At 39.1% G+C, this 20282-nt stretch overlaps 1 protein-coding gene across 18 annotated transcripts in view; it reads left to right on the forward strand.

Moving 5' to 3' along the window:
* magi2 (membrane associated guanylate kinase, WW and PDZ domain containing 2) overlaps positions 1–20282 on the forward strand; it is a 407390-nt gene that overhangs the window by 294898 nt on the left and 92210 nt on the right. For all 18 annotated transcript variants that reach the window (XM_033039822.1, XM_033039820.1, XM_033039821.1 and 15 more), the window contains 3 exons: positions 8301–8511; positions 8738–8817; positions 9104–9142. In XM_033039822.1, the coding sequence (XP_032895713.1) occupies positions 8301–8511; positions 8738–8817; positions 9104–9142 (330 nt within the window). The remainder of the gene's footprint in view (positions 1–8300; positions 8512–8737; positions 8818–9103; positions 9143–20282) is intronic.

The following is a 20282-nucleotide window of genomic DNA, read 5'->3' on the forward strand; positions in this document are numbered from 1 at the left end:
ATCGATCCCGTGTCTCTTGCGCTGTAAGGCAGCAACTCTAGTCCTGCACCACTGTGCTACCCCATGTAACCTTTCATAACAGAAACAAATTCTCACCATGTAAAAAATATTTTGAATTTTCTTTTCACAGCCTGATATTTTTTCATCTTATATTTCACCTTCCACCCCTTTGCCCACTCATTTCACCTGTCCCAATCTTTTCGTAGACCATGTTCTTCTCAAATTTATTTTACCATTATTCTCACACCATAACTACACTGATAAACAAGGGAAGCCCCAAAGTAGATTCCGATGGTATCTCATGTGACAGCCTGCCAACCTGAAAAAAACATCATTTTATTCCTATTACCCATTGTATGTTTTCTATCTAATGCAACATCTGGGCTGCTGTCATGCCCTAGATTCTGTGAATATTTTACGCAACAACCTTTCTAAAAAGTCCTTCAAAGATACTAAATGCCCCTTGCGTCTTACAAAAAAGTAAGTACATCAAGTAAATCCATCCTTCATAAAACCATGCCTTACCATTTCAAATCATATCATTTTTTCAGTGCTTTATTATTGCATCCTTAATGCTGTGTTGAATCACGTTTCTGACGGCTAATGTTAGGCCTTTTCCCTGTTTTGTCTCAGTATTGATATGTTTGCCATTTTCCAATTTACTGTAGCTGTTCCAGGATCTAAGGAATGTTCGAAGATCATCAGATTGTAGCCACTGTCTCTGTACCACCACTTTTAAAAGTCTCAGATACAGGGTATCAGGTCCAAGAGATTTATCGGGATTTAATCCCTTTGATTTCTCCAGAATTGTATCTTTGCTGATGATAATTATATGACGAATCTCAGTCAATACCTTCTTTTTCTAAAGTGGTTTCTGACGTTTTAGAAGAAAAAAAACGTTTTATTTAACATGGTTACTTTCTATTTCTCTTAATTCTTTGAAGAATATAAGCCATAATTGATATTATCAGAAATTATCAGAAATATTTTCATAAATGAGCAAAATACATGCTCAAGTTTATTCTAGGTTCATATTGCCATGTGTCCTGAGCTATAATTAAAAGATTTTGAATGCTATCCAAAACAGATAAGATAATTGTATACATAAATACAATCAGGTCAAACTTAAATACAATAGATAGAGCAAAGGGGAAGATACGCAGTGCAGAATATTGTTTGCAGCAATATTGTAGCGTATCAGTTCCAGAGACCACGTCCAATATCCGCAATGGGTTAGACGGTACCCTAGCTTATGGAAGGACCATTCAGAAACCTGATAATGGAAGGGGAGAAGATATTCCTGAGTCCGGTGGTGTGCACTTGCAAGCTGGGACAAGCTTTCGATTGTGTCACTTTATGTTCTTTATAATTGCTGATTTTTATTGGTTCTACCATCAGTATTAGCATTCCTCCTTTATATATGCATGAATAGAATACAGAAGGAATTCCTCTATATGAACTTGCATAAACTTCCCTCCCATAAATTGGATAATTGTTTTTAAATCTTCCCATGCTTGCATCATAACCGCTACCATTAAGTTCCTGTTTCCACAATATCTAATTTTACAGCTTTGTAAGCTATTAATTCATCTGTGATTAAAGCTTTGATTGGCAATAACAGTTATCATTTTTATGATTACATCACGCCAACATCTCTGATATGCATCTGTAAATGTCTATTAAAAGTTACGTTCCAGTCCAAGATATAGTTCATCTTCATTGTGCAATGCACTATGTGACTTGCAAAGAAAGTTTTTAATAACAGTATCACAGAAACAATTATATTTTCAAGATGGATGTTGTTTTAACTTTTGTAGGTATAGTTCTAGAAATATTCAAATCATATCTTCACATAAATATTATAGGCTTGGCAGCAGACCTCAACCACTAATTTCATAGCTTTATTGTGATAAATATGACAATCTAAAATTCTTATTATTTTCCATGTAAAAATATATATGTGCTATGTAATTGAATTAGTCCTGTAATAGTTACTTTATCAATAGCTGTAGACTCTCTTTAAAGTACTTGCATTGCAATGGAACTTGGGAATGCATTTCAGTGCATGCATTGATGAATATCTATATTTCCTAAAATAATATTTTCAGATGATGCATTTCAACCTTGAGAACTAATTGAATTTGATGCTAAAGTCTGCTAGATGGCATTACTGTCAGAAATGCATTAATGGTAAAAGATTGTGACATTGTGTTTATGGAATAAACAATGAAGCCGATTTTCATCTCCTTTAATTGATATCAGTTTATAACTGGATCATAACTTGAAGTGAGTCCTTAGCATGAGCAGGAGAGAAGGTAACCATGTTGGAGTATGAATGATGAGTACAAGAGATTTGCTAATTGTCCTTCGTAGTTCAGTAAATAGATAGAAAAGAAACATTATGTGAAATCGTTAGAGATAATAGATTAATTAGATTATTTATCCATAGTATACTCATATTTCCAGGTCTGAATGAATGAAAAGATAATTCAATATGTGGATTAGGCCCCAATGCTGTCTTGTTGACATATTTATATAATCTAATGTATAGATAAAAAATATGTATGCAAATTAGAATGGTTTGTAGATGAACAGGTTAGTGAACTCTTGACTGAAGGCACAGCCTCTATTTATAGTGGGAAAACATACATTGAATAAATGTGATGAACATTTCCATCTGCTTCAGTTCTACATGAAATAATCCATATTGAAATGACTTGTTTGCTTGGAATATGTGTTAACATTTTTCTTGTACACCACCCCAGAGACCAGTCTTCATGTCTACTTCATTTACAGGATGTAAAGCTTCCTTTCACTGACAGTGGTAAATGATGAAATAAAAGATGTTTTGGCAGATGCTGTCTAATTCTCAAATGGCATAAAATGAGTGTATTGTCTTGTTTAGTGCCAGTATTACCATTGCATGAAAGCATCTTACTGTTTTAATGATTAGTATGGGAAATATAGAACAAAATATAAAATATTGGTTTGTTATATAGTATTTTCAAATACAGTTAACGTATGGCTTGCACTATACTGAGTAGGTGTCATGTGTATTGCAGCTCCTGAAATGATAATTGAAATAATTTTGACAATTTATCTAAAGCATGTTAATTTAATTTAATTTAATTTAGGGAAAAAATAGACCTCGATTAAAGTGGTTACAGTTAATTAAAGCAATGAAATTCTGAAGTTAGTGCACTTTTCTTTTTTGGTGGCTGCAACCTTAACTTATTTACTTTCCGATATTCAGATTAAATCAATATTGGAAAATAACTCGGTCTTTCTCCCTCAATGCGATTATACTGGATCTAGCTCTTTTGAATAAGATCTTCAATGGAAACATATAGGCTAAAAGATACCTGTCTCTGAAGAAAAAATATGCAATAAAGCTTCATTTGTGTAAAGCGATCCTTTGCATTAACCGTTAGATTCCCTTTATGGGGTCTGGCACTTGTTTATTGCTTTGTTTCAATTAAATAATGCCTGTCCTTATTCATCCCCATCAAAAGATGGGAAGAGATTTTTGCACTTAAAGGGCAGCGAATATTTGGAATTCTCAACCCAAGGGTACAGTAAAGGGCTATTTGTTGAATATAAACAAAACCGAGATTGATCATTGTTTTAGATTTCATGGAATTCAATTGATTATAGGGTTAAATGCAGGAAAGCAGTGCTAAGAACAGCTATCTTATTTTATTCTATGACAAAGGAGATGTCGGGGACTAAATGCCTTACTTCTTGCTTCTAGTTCTCATACCCTTTTTTCATCCAATAAGGCCAGCATGCTTCCCTTATAATCTTGTCTACTTAAGGAACTTTTGACTGTTCAGCACTTCCCCAGAACTGTTGTGAAGAATCAGCCTACGTTGTGTGCTTTAATCTACAGAGTGGGCCTTGATCCCCTTGGCCATTGAGCCAAGATGGAAGTGGAGTGTAGTCTGATACTTTTATTGACCTTATTATTGGCTCATTCTTAATCTGCCTGAAGGTAAATAAAATTAAACATGTTTATTTGAAATATTTTTACAGGCATGCTCAGAATGAAGATAGCCAAATACCTCAGGTTGATCATTACAGGTTTCTGGAAAAATACAGATGGATGAGAAACTCAGATCTGTCCTTTGCATATAACATAAATTCTGCATTGGAAATTATGAAGATGTAAATATTTTCAATGTACAAACATAAATGACGTATCTAGCCATTAGGTAGACATAAATGCTGGAGAAACTCAGCGGGTGAGGCAGCACCTATGGAACGAAGGAATAGTTTCCTTGGTGTACATTGTACCGAGTACACCAAAGTACATTGGTGTTGTACTTCCGGTGGCGCTGGTGCCAGCAGCCTCCACCTACAGCCCGGTATCTTTTTGTTTTTTTGTTTATTTAGTTATGTAAAAGTGTGTTTTTTTGTGGGGTTTTTGTGTTTTTATGTGGGGGAAGAGGGTACGGTGCGGGGGATACCGTCCTTCAGCCGCTTCCTGGTGAAGACGCGACTATTATTCGAGTCGCGTCCTCCCCCCCCCCAGCGGCCTACCTACTGGATTGGCGTGGCCTTTCCTGCCGGGATCGACCAGAGCTCCAGCAGCGGCGGGACAGCGCTGATACATCGCGGGGCTGGCGATGCCTTACCGGGGGTCGCCGTCTGGAGCCCGGAGTGCTGGACCTGTGGCACCGACATCATGGAGCTGCGGTTTGCGGGGCTCCCAACGCGGGCGGCGCTGATGGACAGCGCGGGGTCCTGCGACTCTGCCCGGCTCGGCCTGCAAACACGGGAGCTGCGGACTCCGGCTGCGGGAGGCGGCTGATCGGGAGGTCCGGGCCGCTGAGGAGGATGTTCACCGTCAGGGTTCGGCGTCGGCGTTCCACCAGCCCGGCGTGAGGGCCTGAACATCGGGCCACCCAGGGCGGCGACTGCGGGTGCTAGGAAGGCCTCGACCACGAGTGAACATCTGGGAAGAACGGAGTGGAGGCTGGCTGGACTATGGTGCCTTCCTCACCTTGGTGCCACTGTGTTATGTTGTGTCGTGGACTTTCACTGTTTGTGCTTTTTTTTAAATTCTATTTTATTTTTAATATGTTTTATTATTTATTATTATTTATTTATTTTGATTTTTATGATACTGCCTGTAAGGGAAATTCATTTAGTTGTCTCTAACTGAGACAATGACAATAAATTTGAATACAATACAATACAATAGGTGACGTTTCGGGTCGAGACCCTTCTTCCGACTGATGTGGAGGTGGGGGGCGGGAAGAAGAAAGGAAGAGGTGGAGACAGTGGGCTGTGGGAGAGCTGGGAAGGGGAGGGGAGGGGAGGGAGGGAGAATGCAAGGACTACCTGAAATTGGAGAAGTCAATGTTCATACCGCTGGGCTGTAAACTACTCAAGCGAAATATGAAGTGCTGTTCCTCTGATTTGCGGTGGGACTCACTCTGGCCATGGAGGAGGCTCAGGACAGACAGGTCGGATTCGGAGGGGGAGTTGAAGTGCTGAGCCACCGGGAGATCAGGTTGGTTAATACGTACTGTGCGGAGGTGTTGGGCGAAGCGATCGCCAAGCCTGCGCTTGGTCTCACCGATGTAGAGCAGTTGACACCTAGAGCAGCGGATGCAATAGATGAGGTTGGAGAACGTGCACGTGCAACTCTGCCTCACCGGGAATGACTGCTTAGGTCCTTGGATGGAGTCAAGGGGGGAGGTAATGCAATTAATGTAGCATTTCCTGCAGTTGCAAGGGAAAGTACCAGGGGAGGGGGTGGTTTGGGTGGGAATGGATTAATTGACCAGGGAGTTATGGAGGGAGCGGTCTATGCAGAAAGCCGAAAGGGAAGGAGATAGGAAGATGTGGCCAGTGGTGGGATCCCGTTGGAGTTGGCGAAATTGTCGGATGATTATCTGTTGTAATTTATATTGTTGTGTTGTGAGGATTATATCTAGCCATTAGCTACTCTGTGACAGAATCGATATTCAATAATACGTTAAAATTAGAACAATTTCATATTTATTTTCTGGGTTAATGTGTTTAGCCGCTCAAGAAAAAAATATTGTAACTTTAGATAGAATTTGATAATACATCAGAATTTCACCACATTTTCTAAGATGTATATTTTCAGTGTATGGTGAAGACATTTTCATATCATCACAGAGTAAAAAAAAACACAAATCATCAGCTCCTGCCCTGCCATTAGTTTCATTTCCACATTCTAACATTTCCACCTATGCTAAAACGTATTAGCTATTGAATTTACCTGTGGGTAAGATTATGTTAATCTATGTCCTGCTCAGTTTAATTTCTGAATTCCTTGTCAGAGACTTTACTGTTGGCAGTGAACTTTTGGATAAACCTACGTAAGTTTTGGTTTACTGCGATGAATTTTATTTTAAGGCATTATTCCTATGTTTGCACTTTGTTGCCCAGTATCAGATCTGCTGGATATTTTTCCAGCTACATTTGGCCCTAAAAATACGCTATGGTTTTATTTATATTTTTATGGGGGTTTTTAATTGAATTCATTTAGTTTTTAAAATGTGGTGTTCATCATTACAAGCATTTTATTTAGTGGATTCTGGATATAACTAGTGTTTTAAGTTCTAGGTCCACTGAACCACAAATTGTTTTGTTTTGTTTTATTTTAAATTTAGATCAGTTAATAAACTGGTACAGTGCCCTCAATAATGTTTGGGACAAAGTCCCATCATTTATTTATTTGCCTCTGTACTCCACAATTTGAGATTTGTAATAGAAAAAATCACATGCGGTTACATTGTCAAATTTTATTAAAGGACCTTTTGGTTTCACAATGTAGAAATTACAGCTGTGTTTATACATAGTCCCCCCATTGCAGGGCACCATAATGTTTGGGACACATGGCTTCACAGGCATTTGTAATTGCTCAGGTGTGTTTCAATGCCTCCTTAATGCAGGTATAAGAGAGCTCTCAGCATCTAGTCTTTCTTCCAGGCTTTCCATCACCTTTGGAAACTTTTATTGCTGTTTATCAACATGAGGACCAAAGTTGTGCCAATGAAAGTCAACTAGGCCATTATGAGACTGAGAAACAAGTATAAAACTGTTCGAGACATCAGCCAAACCTTAGTCTTATCAAAATCAACTGTTTGGAACATGATTAAGAAGAAAGAGAGCACTGGTGAGATTACTGGTGATAATCGCAAAGGGACTGGCAGGTCAAGGAAGACCTCCACAGCTGATGACAGAGTATTCTCTCTATAATAAAGAAAAATCCCTAAACACCTGTCTGACAGATCAGAAACACTCTTCAGGAGTCAGGTGTGGATTTGTCAATGACCACTGTCCGCAGAAGACTTCATGAACAGAAATACAGAGGCTTCACTGCAAGATGCAAACCACTGGTTAGCCGGAAAAATAGGATGGCCAGGTTACAGTTTGCCAAGAAGTACTTAAAATAGTAACCACAGTTCTGGAAAAAGGTCTTGTGGAATGAACAGGCGAAGATTAGCTTATATCAGAGTGATGGCAAGAGCAAAGTATGGAGGAGAGAAGGAACTGCCCAAGATCCAAAGCATACCGTCTCATCCGTGAAACTCGGTGGTGGGGGTGTTATGGCCTGGGCATGTATGGCTGCTGAAGATAATGGCTCACTTATCTTCATTGATGATACAACTGCTGATGGTAGTAGCATAATGAATTCTGAAGAGTATAGACATCCTATCTGCTCGTTCAAACAAATGCCTAAAAACTAATTGGCCGGCGGTTCATTGTACAGCAAGATAATGATCTCAAGACCTCAGTCTGAAGAAGGGTTTCGGCCCGAAACGTTGCCTATTTCCTTCGCTCCATAGATGCTGCTGCACCCGCTGAGTTTCTCCAGCATTTTTGTGTACCTAATGATCCCAAACATACTGCTAAAGCAACAAAGGAGTTTTTCAAAGCTATGCAACAAAATACTAAACATGACTACTTTCATTTACATGACTTTGCTGTGTCCCAAACATTATGGTGCCCTGAAATGGGGGGACTATGTATAAACACTGCTGTAATTTCTACATGGTGTACAAAATGTATAAAAATATTCTTCATTAAAATCTGACAATATGTACTTTAACCACTTGTGATTTTTTTCTATTAGAAATCTCAAATTGTGGAGTACAGAAGCAAATAAATAAATGATGGGTCTTTGTCCCAAACATTATGGAGGGCACTGTGTGTACCAACATTGATTCTGTCCAATTATATTGGTCACCAGAACAAAATGATTATTTTGTTTGTGCATTAGTTGTATTTTGCTGAGGGTGATTATCTGTGTCATCCAACAGAATCTAGTGAACATGAAGACAAAAGCACTGATGCCTCAGGTGAATTTTTTTCACATCCTTGTGCTGCACCAGTCTATGGCCTTACAAAGGGAACAAAAACAGATTCAGTTTCAGAGAAGCAAACCAAACCAGAGGATGGAGACAATTTGGGTCCATTGCCTGAGAACTGGGAGATGGCATATACTGAAAAAGGAGAAGTCTACTTTATTGAGTAAGGCATTTATTCAAATATCTGTGATTTCTAGATGAACATTTTTAATTGACTTCAGTTAAATGATTTTAAACATAGGTTAACTTGAATATAGCCAAATAAACGTGCCTCGCGCATGTTCTGCAGTTAATTAGATTGTGCTAACAAATTGGATGCCTTGATTTTAATTTGATTTGAACAAGCAATTTTTAAGAATATGCCTTGAACTGTTTTATTTCTTTGTTAGCCATAACACCAAAACAACATCGTGGCTTGATCCTCGGTTAGCAAAAAAGGCAAAGCCTCCAGAAGAATGTAAAGATAATGGTAAGTAAATCCACATTCCTTTGCTCTGCATGTGTACATAACCTTTTTTAATTCAATTGTTTTTGTTTTAGATTTGATAGCTGGAGAGTGCATCTTGCTGCTGAATAATAGTTAATGAGAGCAGCTAACACTGGGACACAGGTGACCTTCACTGCTCGCTGCATATTGTTTGTTCTTCTCCAACCCAATGATATCAGCTGCAGCAGTGTAGAAGCTGAGGTTGTCTTTTTCTGTGCCTTGGAGAATGTTTCTATGTTAATTTTATATTTCTGATTTAAAATTGAAGGAGACAAGCTGCAATCTGGAATCACAGGACAAAAGCTAGGTACTGTAACTTTAAGTAATTGTTTTCATTTTATTTTCAAGATATAGCTCTTTTGATATAGCCATTTTGTTTCACTTCATTGAGAATTTATGCCATCTCTTTTCTGCATTTCCACTGGCACAATTTGTTTTTATTTCATGAAAACATTCGCAAAGCTATTTTGGATTACTATGAGGAAAATAATTTCAATGTTGCATTATACTCTACAACATTTGCAACCTTTTTTTGCTTTATTTAATCTAAAATATCCTTACATAATTGTTACACAAATATGCAACAAGCATCCTCTGAGGCAACTGAGACTTCTAGGTGCAATGTAAAAAAAAATTCTGAGTATCAATAATCTTTAGAGAAAATCAAAAAATTTGAGTAAAAGGTTTTTTATTTTGTCATGGATATGTGAGCAGTAACTAAATGCATAATGCTGATTTAAAAAAATAAATAAAACCTTAAACAGATTGCTTTTCATTTTCAAAATTCAAGCACTTTTGCTGGAAATTAGAAACCGTTACAATTTATTTCAACATGTATAAAACAGGTATATTGTTTATTAACTGGTAAATCTAAGATGGGTTCTCAATATTGTCTAATTAAATTGCCATGCACAGTGCTAACAGAGACTCTTAATTTACTTTTGTTATTCCACCATCGAAAAATCTTATTTTATCCTATTTTAACCAATTATAAAGAAAGGGCTTTTGTAATAACTCTATGCTGTCTCACAGATTTATTTTAGAGGTTATATTTCCAAATCTTAATGGAATTGAAAGCATTTTTTTCAAAATATTTCAGTTTCAATATGTGTGTAACAGAATACAGCAACTGTTTGAAATCCAGCTTCTTATCCTCTTCATCTACCCGCTGCACTGAAACAAACGTTGCCTTAGCAACAGCACTGCCACAATGAGCAGCAGACACAAAGTTATCAATTAAAATGGTGTCTACAGCTACATCCATGGTAACAATGGCAGAAATGGTAATTTGTTGTTATGGCTTTATTAAGATGTCTTGTCACCTAAATCTATTGTCTGACCATCTAGTTTTATCTTTGTTATGATTTGTTCTAAACCATTACCATATATATATTTTTAGTTTGTACCCCATGCACAGGGAAAATGCATGTTGGGCATATAGGAGAAGCCTCTGAGAAATAGAGTTATTAATATTTAAATCTTTCATCAATTCTGATGAAGGACCTTCAACTGGATGGAACAATTCTGTTTCTATCTGCAATTATGATACCTGGCCTGCTGAGTACCTCCAGCATGTTTTTCTATTTTAGGTTTCCAGCATTTGTAGTACTTTATATTTGATTGACCTACTGCCTGTTTGTCTCTTGATCCTAAAGAGTCCCTGATGTGTTTCTTTTGCCAACGATAAAATTCAGCATTTTTAGCTGCTGAAAAAAGATCCGTGCATACGTGAGGTGTTCCTAAATGGAGTTAATCTCTCGCATAACAGGAGCCGTTAGTGCACAGAAAACAAAGTTTATGCCAAATACGATGTACAATACAAATCCCGTATCTCAGCTACTAAATAAATATATAGATATCTGACAAATGCGATTACTTCAATGATAAACAACTATCAATTTATACTTCTGCATCATTCAAACTGTGAAGATTATTACTTCTGATTATAGACACTGCAGAAAATGATTCTTTTTTGCTTTTTTAAATTTATATAAAAATAGATCTCAATCAATGGGAAGTCTTTAATTATCTTTAAAGTATTGTGATATATTTCATAATCTTTGAGGATTATTTACATCAGAAAAGGAATTAAATAACAGTTAAAATAAACGCACAAAGCTGGATTAACTCAGCGGGACAGGCAGCATCTCTGGAGAGAAGGAATCGGTGACGTTTTGGCCGGTTTGCATTCCAGCAATGAATTGTGGGACTTTATTTCATATATTATGAGCGTAGACTGTACATGTAACTGAACTTTTATTGCAGGCTGACCCTAATCTACAGTACTTCAAATAGTGTTTTTGACCGTAATGTAATAAGTGTCTAAATAAATTACACAACAGAATTGGCAGATTGACATACAGTATTTATCTGTGAGGTAATCATTTGGATTGATTATCCATTATCTAACTTTCTGAGCCTACCTTTTTTTCTTGGCAAAAAAAAAGGTGAATTAATATTTGCCAATACAAGTTTTATTATGCATACTTAAGATCAGCAGTTTGATGGGGGTTTGATCTGTAATTTATCCAAAGTTTGAAATTGACAGGAGGCACTTCTTTTGGTAGTCATGAAATTTTGTGCAAACATAATTGTAAAACTGCAGTTTTTAGTCATGCTGGAATCCTCCTTGATTTGAATGCATATTGTTTCCTTTGTTCAGTTAAATCAGCTTCAGATCATAATACTTCCGTGTAATATTAACAGATTTTCCAGTGGCAATAATGTGCGATTCTTCATAGAGAAAAATAGAGTGATAGAGTGCCTCCTATTATTCTTCATTGAATGTATGAAGCTATGGAGCAACAACATCTAGTTTCATTGTCATGTTCTTTAAATAAACTTAAATCTAACTCAGGAGAATTTTATTTCGAACTTCTTCAAGTAACTCAGCCGGTGAGGCAGCATCTATGGAGAGAAGGAATTGGTGACGTTTCGGGTCGAGACCCTTCCTCAGACTGATGTCAGGGGATGGTTAAAGATAGAATGTAGGCAGAGACAGTAAGTCTGGTGGGAGCACGGGGAAGGGGAACGGGATGGAGAGAGAAAGCAAGGGCTATCGAAAGTTAGAGAAGTCAATGTTCATCCCACTGGGATGTAAACTACCCAAGCAAAATATGAGGTGCTGTTCCTCCAATTTGCGCTAGGCCTCACTCTTACAATGGAGGAAGCCCAGGACAGAAAGGTCAGATTGGGAATGGGAGGGGGAGTTGAAGTGCTGAGCCACCGGGAGATCAGGTAGGTCAAGACAGACCGAGCCGAGGTGTTCAGCGAAACGATCAGTGAGCCTGCGCTCAGTCTCACCGATGTAGAGAAGTTGACACCTGGAACATTGACTTCTCTAACTTTCGATAACCCTTGCTTTCTCTCTCCAAACCCTCCCCCTTCCCAGTGCTCCGACCAGTCTTACTGTCTGCCTACATTCTATCTTTGTCCCTCCCCTGACATCAGTCTGAGGAAGGGTCTCGACCCGAAACATCGGCAATTCCTTCTCTCCATAGATGCTGCCTCACCCGCTAAGTTACTCCAGCATTTTGTGTCTACCTTTGATTTTGAACTTGCAGATTCTTAGTTCTCAACAAAGTCAGCATGGTTTTGTTCAGGTGAGTTCTTGCCTGATAAATCTTTTGGAGTTCTTTGATGAAGTAACAAGCAGGAGAGACAAAGGAGAGTCAGTGAATGTTGTTTACTTGGATTTTCCGAAGGCTTGCATTAAGATGAGACCGCTAAACAAGATAGAAACCCATGGTATCAGAGGCTAGGTACTAGCATGCACAGAAGACTGGGTGACTGGCTGAAAGATTTGGAATAAAGGGTGCATTTTTGGGTTGGCTGCCAGTGACCAATGATGTTCCCAGTGAGTGTTGATGTTGGGTCTGTGAGTAGTGTTGACTTGGACAGGTTGGGAGAGTGGTCAAAGAAGTGGTAAATGGAATATACTGTAGCAAAGTGTATGGTTATGTACTTTGGTGTAAGGAATAAAGACAGACCATTTTCCAAATGGGGAGAGAATTCAGTAATTAGAGGTGCAAAATGACATGGGAATGCTGGTGCAGGATTCCCGAAAGATTAATTTGCAGGCAGTAGCAAAGAAGGCAAATGCAATGTTAGCATTCATTTTGAGAGGGCTAGAATATAAAAGCAAGGATATAATGCTGAGGCTTAGTAATGTGTTAGTCAGGCCACATCTGGAACTCTGTTTGGAATACATTTGGGCCCCATATTTGAATAATAAAAGGCCTAGATAGAGTGAAAGTGCAGAGGATGCTTCCACTAGTTGGAGTGTTCCAGGCCAAGAGGTTACAGAATAAAAGGACAAACCTAAAGAATGGAGATAAGGAGGGATTTCTTAAGCCAGAGCATAGTGAATCTATGGAATTTATTGCCACAGTTGGCTGCGGAGGCCATCATTGTGCATTTTTAAGGTGGAGATTGATAAGTTCTTGATTAGTAAGAACGTCAAAGTTTATGTGGAGAAGGCAGGAGAATGTGATTGCGAGGGAAAAATAGATCAGCCATGATAGAATGGTGCTGCAGAATCGATGGGCCGCTTGTCTTAATTCCACTCCAATGTCCTATGATTTTAAAAATCATGAATGATAATTCGATATTGTCATTTTATAATTGACATTCAGATTGCACACATGTTGTATTAATCTTCATTATCGCAAATAATTTGAGAACCAAGTGCAATAGGCTGGTATCTTGGAAGTATAGCAGTACAGGAGAGTGCTGCGTTCATTCCTGGTGTAGGCCTCATGGGTTCCCACATTATGTTTGTTCAATCTGATACTAAAGCACATTATTGCTTTCAATTAATGATTAAGGGGTATCTTTTTTTCTAGAGCAAGCTTTGCTTTAAAAGAAAGAAGTAAAATTTGTGTGTTTAAAAAAAATCTTGAAAACAATTATAGGACAGTGTAGATAATTGGAAGATTTATTTTGCTCAAGCTGTGCTTAATGAACATTTACTGACTTGGCAGGTTGCTGTAATATATTACGCCAAATATGTAGTAATATGGTTAATACTCACTTGAGAAAGATATGACAAAAACATTTATTTAATGTCCCCGGGGAAGCTACAGAAGCTCAAGTTCAGCATGCTAAGAGATTACTGTGGCTGTTCTCCCAGTTTGGTTCATGGTAATACTCCTTCAAGCTATCTGCTTGATAGCCACTGGACCATCAACCTGCTGCATCCCATTTGGCAAGTAGACTGTTTATTTTATGAAGTGTGTCAAGTGAGAACACGGACAGGTGTTCTTTGCCACGGTTAATAAAGGTTGCAGCTTCCTTTTATTACATTTGATGTTGTTATTCATTTAGTTTGGATTCTAAACTGGCTTACACATGGAAGACAGAGTGGGGGAAGGAAGGGTGTTTTTCTATCTGTAGGTTTGTGACCTATGGTGTTCTGCAGGGATCTGTGCTGGGACCTCTGTTGTTTGTGATAAATATAAAGGACTTGGACGTAAATGTAGATGGATTGGTTTGTGAGTAAGTTTACAGATGTTACCAAAAGTGGTGGGGATGCAGACAGTGAGAACGGCTGTCAATGGATTCAACGGGATATAGATCCGTTACAGGTATGGCAGAGTATTGGTCAATGGAGTTTAATCCAAGCAAGTGTAAGGTGTTGCATTCTGGGATGCCGAATGTAAGGGGAAGGTTATAGGAACTCGTTCAGTTACATCGGAGAATGTTGACAACATAAGATTAGGTAATGTAGGAAGACGTGGATGTGCAATATGCATATTGTCATAGATCTGTTCATCTGAATGGCCTGCGCCATTGCTGCAATATTCTGAATGCCTGTGGGATTTCCTTGATTATTTATTATATCTACAACTACAATAGGTCTAGCTTCCTTTAAGCTAAAGTGCTTGCTATTTTTGAAACCTGTTTTTGAATGTAATTATTATTTTCCAGACAATTTAGACTTGCTCTTTGAATTCAAAATTATACAGTTCAGTGGAATAACATCAATAAAATAAAACATTGGCATTAGATATACATAACCTTTTTCATCCCAATGCCTCTTGTGAAGCTGCCAGAGTACATTGTGTGAAAAGTTTCATAATTGTAGAAAATGTTTTTAGTTCAGCTCCATTGAACTAATCCCCAAGAAAATATGTATTTATCCTTCTATTAGCAATATTTGTTCAGTGAAAATGGCTTCTTACTCATTTTATTTCTGAGTATCTTTATAGGCAGATTGACTTCTAAATATTAAAGTTACTTGACATGTGTAGTACTGGAAAAACAAATTTGTTTTTTTAAATCTGGATTTATTTGTACAATGCTGTAAATATGATCAGACTATTCCTTAAATTGTTTCTTCAGAAACTAGTACAGGGTACTATGAATAAAATTGAGGGAGAGAGCATGTAGGCCAAGCAGTATGTCGGGTGTGAAGAGGTCACACATAACAGGTGCACAATTTTTGATGTGAAGTCCTGCAGTTTGTGTCAGGATGCAGACTCCAACAAAAGCTTGCATTATTTTCTCCACTATAATCAAATAAAATTGATGCCATTATGAACATTTCCAATGTTAAGCCTGACAGAAAATTCACTGAAAATGGTCCTGTTTGTTGTGCAAGTTGCATGTGATTTATTAATGGCACGCTAAGTGATAATACCTGCGGAGCATACTGTCTGGTACAAAGAAACTAATTTTAGTAATGTACATTATAATTCACATGGATAATTAATTTTAAGCGAATTGATTTTCAACTAGGAAATCATTTCTTTAAAGTTTATCTTACTTCAACTTCTGCTTTAATTCAGTACTGAGAGCTAGAATGGGGTACAGAGATTCTGAGTTCACATCTGACTCCTCCACAATATGCCAGGAATTGTTCCCCAGCGAAGTTTGACCCCATTCATTTGAATGGTTTGCTAATCTCAATTTAAAAGGTTAATGCAATTAAGTAGTTTGTATTGTTTTTCTAACTTAAATGTAATGTTTTAAAATATTTTTTAGCAAGTAAATGTGACTCAGGTTTGTTCATTTATTTTTTGATTCAGATACTTTTAAAGATTTTACTCATCTCTGAATATCAGTTTTAAACTCCCAGGTAGTTCCAGATGGAAGACCACGAAATGCATTGGTCCCTGATCATGTGTGTTATGACTGTATTCAACATGTTCCGCATGGATATCCAATTTAATCTTCCAGTTTGTTATAAGTGGATTCCAGTGGATGTAGAGAGGATGTTTCCAGAAGTGGAAAAGTCTAGAACCAGAGGCCACAGCGTCGGAATAAAAGGACGTACCTTTAGAATGGAGGAGATTGATAGGATCGTGATTAGTAAGGGTGTCAAAGGTTAGGGGAAGAAGGCAGGAGAATGTTGAGGGAAAAATAGATGGAATGGTGGAGCAGACTCAATGGGCCGAACGGCCTAATTCTGCTTGAATTTTTGTAATTATTTAGTTGCCGAAAACGTGGTGACTCTTTATGTTGTGCCTAGGTGAGGTCTGCTGCATGATTTTATCGGATTGTATGCAAAAACAAAGAATTTCACTGTACCGAGGTTCATGTGACAATAAATTATCATTGAATCATTTTGAATTTATAAAATATCACAGTAGTAGTTTTGCCAACATAATGGCTTAAATTTTGCAGTCAATAGTAAAGAAAACTGCCCTTAAATAGCAATCCTACTGACATGGATTCCCCTTTCCCAAAAACATTTGTTGCTAAGTGATTCTCTGATTTTGAAGCGTGTTAAGCCCTCGAGCAGCCAGTCACATCACAGCAATTCAGAACACAATCTCTAGTAAATATCTTAAATATTTCAGCTGGCATCAGATCTCCAGTTCATTCCTAACTTTCACTTTGAATTGTTCAAGGACAGAAGTCATGATAAAGTTGACTATGGGAGCTGGCTATTACATTTCTCAATAGGTATACCAGCTGGTGACCAGCATTTATACATAACTAAAACTCTTTGGGCTCTTCCGGTTTGCGGGTTTTTTCTATTTGCACAAAAACGGTATGCAACAGCGCTACAATTTTTCGCCAGATCACTCACCATTCTCCTGTGCTGCGAGTGCAACAAGTTTCGTTCCGATCCGTGGCAAAAGTTATCGAGGTTTAAAAATCTTAAAAACCACGCATGCGCAGATCCCTTCAGTCAGCGCCACGCAGATTAGTCTCTTCTCCTGTCAGTCAATGCCACGGCCGCGATGGCGACGCCCCTTCCTGCCCCACCGGCGGCCGCCTGTCCCGCCTCACTCACCTACTCCTCTCTCCCCTCCTCACAGTAGCTTGTCTATTGTCACCCCCACCACCGGCATCGGTCGCAGGGGGTTTTAGTGGAGGCCCTGGTCCCGTTCCTCTCTCCCTCATCCCTCACCCTTCTCTCCCGCCCACCCTCTGCGGCAATGGTGGTCCCGTCTACCCGTCCCCCCGGGTCCGTCTCCTCAGATGCCGCCGTTGCGGTAACTCACCCTCACGGCCTTCTCGGAGGAGATCTTCTCCACCAGTTCATCGAAACTCGTGGTGCCCACCGTGACGAACACCGACTCCATCTCCCCTCCCCCCGGCGGCGGCAGCGAGCAGGCAGTTAGTTGCTTTTTATGGATGGATGGATGGATGGATGCAGGGAGGGAGGGAGGGACTGAGGGTAGGGGATAGGAGACCCACATGTGGGGTTTTTTCTATTATAAATCTCAAATTGTGGAGTACAGAGACAAATAAATAAATGATGGATCTTTGTCGCAAACATTATGGAGGGCACTGTATGATGCACATATTAATGATCACCTTCCCATCCCCTGTGATAGGGGCAGCAGTCATGATAAAAGGTGTAAACCAATTATTCACATCCTTCACCTTCCCCCCACCCCATGCCATGTGAGAAGGGATCAGGGAATGGGGTCAATACATATTTAATGGAGAAAACACATCCCCCAACCCCCAACGTCTGCTTCATTCACATACTTAAATATAGCTGCTTGAATCCAATTAGGAAACTGATTTAATTTTAACAGCTGTGATTTAGTATTCTAGTGGCTTGAGAAATGTAGTGATGAAAGAGAGGTAGAAGCTGCAGGCTCATGTGTAAAAAGATCCTCATGTGCCAGGCAAATGCTATCTTTATTTTAGCAGTTTTTATTCATCAGAGCCAATATTTGATAAATTTCTTAAGACAAACATAATTTTGACTGTCTATTTTGTTATTTTAAGGCAATATTTTCTCTTTTCAATTGACTTACAACTGGGATTCTGCATTGATCAAATGGCTCTAAGTACAGTCCCCTTGGAATTGGATTTCTTCACTATAAAAAGCCTTATGAGCCTGGCCGTCAGTTACGCGACAGGCCGGTGGCGCGCGAAGATTTCGTTCAGAACTAAGTCCACACTCCTCCATGCCACTCCACACTCCTCCACACCACTCCATGAGCTACCCATGCGCTACCCACACGCTACCCACACGCTAGCAGGTCGCGTAAATGGCTCGCGAATGTCAGCCAAGTGGGACAGGCCCTTTACTCTCCAGTCCCCTATTTTCCGTGAGCAAATTGCATTAATGATCAATTCTGGTTGAAGTTGCATCAGTTATAAAATTAGACTGGGACTTCTGATCGCAATCCAGTCTTATGTGCTGACATTTTCCCAGTGTTTGATATGATATTTTATGCACATTAAAGCCTGTTCTGACACAACGACCATTATAGAACAGTTGTAGAGGAATTAGTGAGGTGTTTTATTGGTTTACTTATAATTTACACTCTGTTGATATCAGGACATCTCCTGATTTGAGTACAAACTGCTATCAAAGTCCATAGAAACTAAACTACCAGTGAATTAATTTGACAGCATTTAGCTGCTAAGCTACTAATTCAGGGAGTGCCGTGCTGTGGCTTTCAGAATAGGTGTTGCAGATAACTCAATAAGTGTGTGCGCCAAATGTCCATCGACAAAGATGCACAGATTGTACCTGGATCTCTCTGATGGGCATTGCCAACACTGCTCAGGGCTTCAAAGGGCTTCTGTGAGATCTGTAGCATTTCATGAGATGACATTCAGCCGTGCCCTTGTGCTATATTATTATGAAATCCTTTGTGAAAGTCAGTGACTTGCAACATCAAAGTCATTGATCCCTGCAGCTTGATAGTTTGCTGCTCACTGGGAAGACTTTGTGCCTTGACCAGCTGAAGAATATTGATGTAACCGATTCACTTGTAAGACACTTCAAATATATTGATCAGATTGTCATGCGGTGAATAGAAAGATACATTGAAGAGCTATCATTCAAGACATGAAGCCCTTACAGAAAGAGGTGAAACAACCCTCATAGATTTCCACTTTAAAGCTATTGAACTAATTTAGCCAGGCAAAGATACACATTGGGAAAAGGTGATTAATTCTCAGTAATAGAAGGATCATGTCTCACTTTGGTCTCAACAATTGAATATGATTGCTATATTCTTGTGGTGTCCGGCTCAAAGACTTATATCTGACAACGGTTATTTCATTTGCCACCTGAAGGCCGATGTCCAGCAGAGAACCCAGACCTAAAGAATTGACTGTGGACACAGAAAGCACAGGAGGATCAATGACTTGCTCACATCCAGGATATGCATGGCTTCTTCAGTGCTTCAGTCATTTGCAGCCTGTATTCAAGACCCCACTCCATTACAGTCAAGAAAGAGGGGTTTAATTCATCAGAAAAGTAGACAGACAGTCAACATCAAAGGTCTCAACTGTGTCTGTTCTTGACATGAATGCTCTTGAATCCATACTGCAGAAACCTATTTGAGCTAGCCATGGCACAGTCTGAAGAAGGGTTTCAGCCTGAAACGTTGCCTATTTCCTTCGCTCCATAGATGCTGCTGCACCCACTGAGTTTCTCCAGCATTTTTGTGTACCTTCGATTTTCCAGCATCTGCAGTTCCTTCTTAAACACAAAAGCCTTGGCACCATTCCTGACTGACAAGTTCAAAACACCATATCCCAACCAAAATAAACAAGGCCTCGGGGGGCAGACGGTATTTCCATTGAAATTTTCAAAGCTTAGTGGTGATGAGCTTCAGACAAAATCCGCACTATCATTTCCCCATCGGGGACCGAGATCTTGTAGTTGTGATTATGTCATCAAGACAGGAGTCAAGTTCAACTGTGGCCACTGCGGACAAGTCTCCCTACTGGTTGGCACAGGGAATGTTACCTCCTGGGTCTTTCTGAACCAGCTTCTCTCAGTGGTCAAAGAGCTGCTCCCTGATTCACATCTCGAGGCATGGTGGGCATGATAATACAAGGAGCAACGGCATCCAAAATATATGCCTTTAACCTCGCCAAATCATTTTCCTTCATTTTCTTTTACTAAAGGAAGGATGTGATACCATAGGAAGGAGGTGATTTAGCTTGAGGATGCAGAAAAGATTCACAAGTATGTTCCCGGGCTTAAGTTACAGAGAGAGGCTGAATCGGCTGGGAAT

This window comes from Amblyraja radiata, chromosome 21 (genome assembly GCF_010909765.2).
Source record: "Amblyraja radiata isolate CabotCenter1 chromosome 21, sAmbRad1.1.pri, whole genome shotgun sequence".
Lineage (NCBI taxonomy): Eukaryota > Metazoa > Chordata > Chondrichthyes > Rajiformes > Rajidae > Amblyraja > Amblyraja radiata.